The following is a 5000-nucleotide window of genomic DNA, read 5'->3' as shown; positions in this document are numbered from 1 at the left end:
TCCAAATGCTCGGTCTGGCCGGTAAGTTCTGTCCAGGGAAAAGTTAAGTTGTGCTTGGACTTCTTGCGAAGGCAAGTTAATTCACTCAAAAAATGAAGAAGCTCGTCAAGAAAAATGCCCAACTTTTAAGCACTCCTCTCTCCAGTGTTTTTGGACTTTTGGAGTGTTTGTTCGGTCATTTCTTTGACCTTTGAGAAGGAATTGTCGTTGGAGTTGGTTTTGGTTTCAGTTGAATTCAAACTCAACGATACTGAAATTGTTTGTTTGTTGAATTTCCACAGACAGCTGAACAGGTAACATTGTTCTGTAGACAGCAGATTGAGTACTCAGATGACGAGGAACCAAAGCAAAACATTCAACTAAGTCAGGCAGAGAAACTAAGAAAAGTTATCATTGAACTTGTGGATACAGAAAGATCGTACGTTAAGGTATACTAAATGACTTACGTGCGCTCCATCAGACATAAAAGTTTTAAATTGGCTGAGTTGGTAGGGCAACGGATTGGACAACGATGCAGAACCAACATCCAAGGCCTTTAAATGTCCGAAATCATAGTATATCGTCATTCTCTGGAAAAAGAAGTATCACATTATCTCTTCGAAAAACTGTGGGAAGTAAAAGAATTAATTTATTCGGAAACGTTGTGGGGTGCGCCCCTCGGTATCTTGACATGGCCCAGCTTCGTTCTAAAGGTATTTGATAAAATCAATTTATTTATGAGGTTCAGGCGGGGCTAAATAACATTTTCAAAAAAAAAAAGAAAAATCAGAACCAGTACAAGTATTTACAGTCGGAGTAGTAAAGACTCATTTGAAACACACTTCAAGAAGCGTCGGCATAAAAGAAAGAATATGTTAAAAGAGAAACAAAAGATTTCTAATGCAAATTCTTGCAGCTATTTACCATAACAAAAAAGACAATTATATGCTTGTTTTTATCCCGTCGCGCACATTCGTCACTAGAGCCTTGGATCCACCCAAGGCTCTGGGAAACTCTGTGTAGAAGAACATGCCCCGTAGGGTTCTTGTAGCTAAAAATTGGCTATTTGAATCTTATGGCGCCTGCTCACTCCTCGTGCTAATATGAATGCACCAATTAGAGACGTTTTATATTGTTCTTCATGAAAACCAATGAGAAGACACTTTGTTTCAGGTTTCCCCAGAGCTCTTCTCTCAAGAGCTCTGGGGTCGAGATTGATTCGTTTCTTGAAACTCCGAACTGGTTTATTGATGGTTTGGATCTGACGTCACGGCCTCCATGTTGGTGTACAGAACAATGCAGCAAAATGTCTTTTGGGAATTTGACTCTATTATTACGCAAAACGTTTTTGGGGGGCATTTTCTGTTGTTTCTGTTGTTTGTTACAACAACATGGCCGTTTCATCACGTGGTGGATGCAAACCAAGAATACCCATTTATGTCCTTTGTTGTCTATAGCAAGAGTTTCAGGGGCGGATCCAAGATTTTTCTTAGGAGTGGTGTAGCTGACGTTTGACGTGTTTGTTTTTCTTTAATTTCTTGCAGAATACCAGTTGTATTAGAAAGCCGCAGGTCATCTCGGGGTGGGGGGAGGGGGGAGGGGTGGTGTCAGCACCCCTCTGCACCCTCCCCCTAGATCCGCCCCTGAGTTTACAATTTGATTTGTGGTTTTAATTGGGGAAGAGAGGGTTTTGACGTGAAGCTGAGCGTTCATTCTCGCATTTATGTTACAGGATCTGAGATTGCTACTAAGGCGGTATCTTGATCCCATGAAGGATGAAAATTTTATGTCGCAGTCGGAGGTCCAAGCCCTTGTGTCAACGGTTCACGAAATATTGAATTTTCAAGTGAGGTTTCACCAGGAAATTGAAAGACCTTTGGAATCAGAGACTGGCTTTCACGAGTTCACTTCCATTGAACAATTCCAGGTGAGTTTCGGTCGAAAATCGTCTTACAAATTGGACTGAAATTATTTCAGAACGATTTCGTGAAAATTTGGCATAAGCGACCACTGTGGAGAGAACTTCGGAAGGTAAACGTTGCTATTAAATGTTACATGGAAAGAGACGCGCTTGCATTCCTATTTAAAAAATTCGATTTAATTCTTCCAACAGCGATTCAACCAATGATCATGCGGTTACTAGTTCGATCACATTGAACTCTTTCCCCTGTATGGTAACATTTTATGGGAGAACTACAATAGTCTCTGATGCAGTGGAAGGTCCTTGTAGAAATAACGTTGACTGAACAGCCTTCACCTGTTTTGGTACTTTTTTGGTATGTCGTTCCTATATTTCGTCTTTACTTGCTTCTATCTCAAAAATGAACTCGGTGACCCCCATTTTTTATGGTAGGATAGTAATTAGCAATCTGAGGTAGAACTATCGGCAAGGTTTTAACAACTTCATGGGAGCCAATTCAGAACTACAGTCAAAATTAGCATCAACCGATGCCTGATTGTCGACCTGTTTGAAATGTGAACCTTAAATAGTCGAATAAACATAACAACTTTCTTTAATTTTCCAGACAAAGTTCGTTACATTGCGTTGTCAATATTGCGTACTAAAACAAAGGAAAACAAAACAAAAATTTAAAGGAGTGACGCTTAGTTCTTTACAGGGAGAAGTGTCGGCTGGTTCCACCAACATAACAAGCATTACAACTTGCACACGAAAATTTATAGACCACACGCGTGCGGATCCCCTCAGGGACAGCATCTTTCACATTAAAAAGATTCCTGACTTTGAAAGTAGTAAAGACTAACCTTATATCAATAGGTTTACATAACCGGTTAGCAAGTTTGCGTATACTCCTCCAACCCAACGTAAGGGAGTTTGAAGAAGAACTTAGGTGTTTCCTGGGGCTCGATTCCTGAATGGGACTGTGTTTTTCCGCCTTTGACTGCTGTCTGAATATATTTGGAAATATATTTGTTGATAAGGTTCTCAGGGAAGAGCGTTCGCTTCGCTTAAGAGTGTATAAACGAGTAGTGATTTCACTATATCAGCAATGGCTAATGAATCGACAGAAAACAAAGGTGAACAACATATTTGAGGTAGGGAAAGTTTATTGCGAGAGAAAGACGTTCAGTTTTTCAACTTGACTTAATTTTTAACTCTTTTCACCATTTAACTCTCTTACTGCATAAAAGTTATGCATTGCAAAATCGCGTTATGAGCTTGGGGCGCCTGTGGTGAAACCAGCCAACACTTCTCCACACGAGTGCGCGAGTACTTACATTCAGACTGGTCTGCGAACGTTTTTAAACATCAGAGTTTTGTAGAGCATCCTGCACACCGGATTGCTTCGAGATCCTGAACTCTGCAGCCACTAAGTACCAAGTAAAGCTTAAGGAATCCATGTTTATAAAATGGGAGAAGCCCGATCTCAACCAGCAGGTGAAACACATTAACCTGACTCTCTCCCTGTAAAGAACTAAGCGTCACTGATTTAAATTTTTGTTTTGTTTTGTTTTAGTACACAATATTGACAACGCAATGTAACGAACTTTGTCAGATCGCGCGCGCTTTAAATTCAACGGCAATTTCAAAATATGTAACACTGAAGATGACGGATGTACCGTCGAAACATGTCTAGAAAATTAAAGAAAGTTGTTATGTTTGTACGACTATCTATATTGTTGCTGCTATCTAGACCTTTTGAACCTTAAATCTTGTTAACCGAGAGGAAATTTTCTCCAAGGCGACCCTAAACAGAAGTTCTAGTGTTACCGCAATAAGAGGTCTTTATTTGCTTTGCAGAACGTTATCTATACCATTGGCGAGATATTTTTCAACTACACTGAACATTTTAAATTGTACAGTGCGTTTTGCTCAAGTCACTCCCGAGTGTTGGAACTGCTTCAATCAGGTGGGCTGCGCGATCCTTTTTATCTTTACTCGTAATGCCGACTATTTTTCGTCAGCCCTTGCTTTTCTTTTGTTTGAAAGCATGCAGTCGATCATACAAGATGAAACAGTTCTCAAAACACGCGAGAGAAGTTGTGAATGACCCTTAATTCTTTGCAAATAAGCCCGCGCATTCCGAAAACATGGCGAATTTTCTTGTTTCGATCTGCGATAATCGAGATAGTCAGGTACGCTGGTGTTTTACTCTTAAACGAGCACGATGACCTAGATTTTTTATTGGATCATTTTGGTGTACAAATTATCTCCTCGAAATAAATTTTTAAAAAATTAAAAATTTATCGGAAGGAAATAGAGATATGGCTAAAAACGTACACAAAGCCCCTTACCCAGCGATGTAAATGATGATCTTGAAAACAACCACTCGAGAACCGTTTTGAGTCGACGTCGTTTTAAGGTGAGTGGTTTTTCAATAAACGGTGATATAAGACAGTGTTCCATATGCTGTAGAATTTCTACCTATCAGGTGTTTTTTCAAGTGTTACTTTAAAAACCCTCTTGTTTTGCTACCGCAAAATGTACCCTTGAGCCGATGAAATAACGCACTTGTTTAGTATCAGTACAGGCATCAATGGGGTAAGATTAGCCCATTATATCTCTTAAGCAAGCACGGTGACTTATCTTTTTTATTGTAGTTCTCAAAACAGGGATTAGTAGGGAACATTCAGGGAAAGTTTTGCCTTTCAACATTTTCTCCTCGCGTGCATTTGCTGTTTAGATAGAACCGTAGTAAAAGGGAAAAAAAGGGAAGAGCTTTCTTCATTTCATATTCCTACTCTCGGTAAAGTTCAAAGCCTTGTATAGGAATTAACAAAATCAAATTAAACATAGAAACAATATCCAACTGGAAGAAGACGACCACATCCGCCCCGCTATTCCCGAAACGGGGTGGAGATGAATGTGGAACCAACGAAGACAAAGTCAGTTCATGAAGAGACTGATATTTCAACCGGGAAGCACCCGTCCAGCCACTTGTCCCTGAGCCACGCCTCCTTCATTAGAGAGAGAATTCGCTCTAAACGCCACACATTTTTATTTTTATTTGCGGTTTTGTTTTAGGGACAAATCACGCATTGCTCGACTTTCTCCACGCTCG

General features: G+C 40.0%; 1 protein-coding gene across 1 annotated transcript in view; it reads left to right on the top strand.

Annotated features, from left to right (window-relative positions):
- Positions 1 to 5000, top strand: part of LOC137996496 (rho guanine nucleotide exchange factor TIAM1-like) — a 41061-nt gene that overhangs the window by 18694 nt on the left and 17367 nt on the right. Inside the window, exons 17-20 of the mRNA XM_068841934.1 lie at positions 282 to 428; positions 1712 to 1906; positions 3740 to 3848; positions 4964 to 5000. The exon at positions 4964 to 5000 is cut by the window's right edge and continues 58 nt beyond it. Coding sequence (XP_068698035.1) covers positions 282 to 428; positions 1712 to 1906; positions 3740 to 3848; positions 4964 to 5000 — 488 coding nt within the window. The remainder of the gene's footprint in view (positions 1 to 281; positions 429 to 1711; positions 1907 to 3739; positions 3849 to 4963) is intronic.

The sequence above is a fragment of the Montipora foliosa genome, chromosome 3 (genome assembly GCF_036669935.1).
Source record: "Montipora foliosa isolate CH-2021 chromosome 3, ASM3666993v2, whole genome shotgun sequence".
NCBI lineage: Eukaryota > Metazoa > Cnidaria > Anthozoa > Scleractinia > Acroporidae > Montipora > Montipora foliosa.
This window is presented reverse-complemented; position numbering and strand designations above follow the sequence as displayed.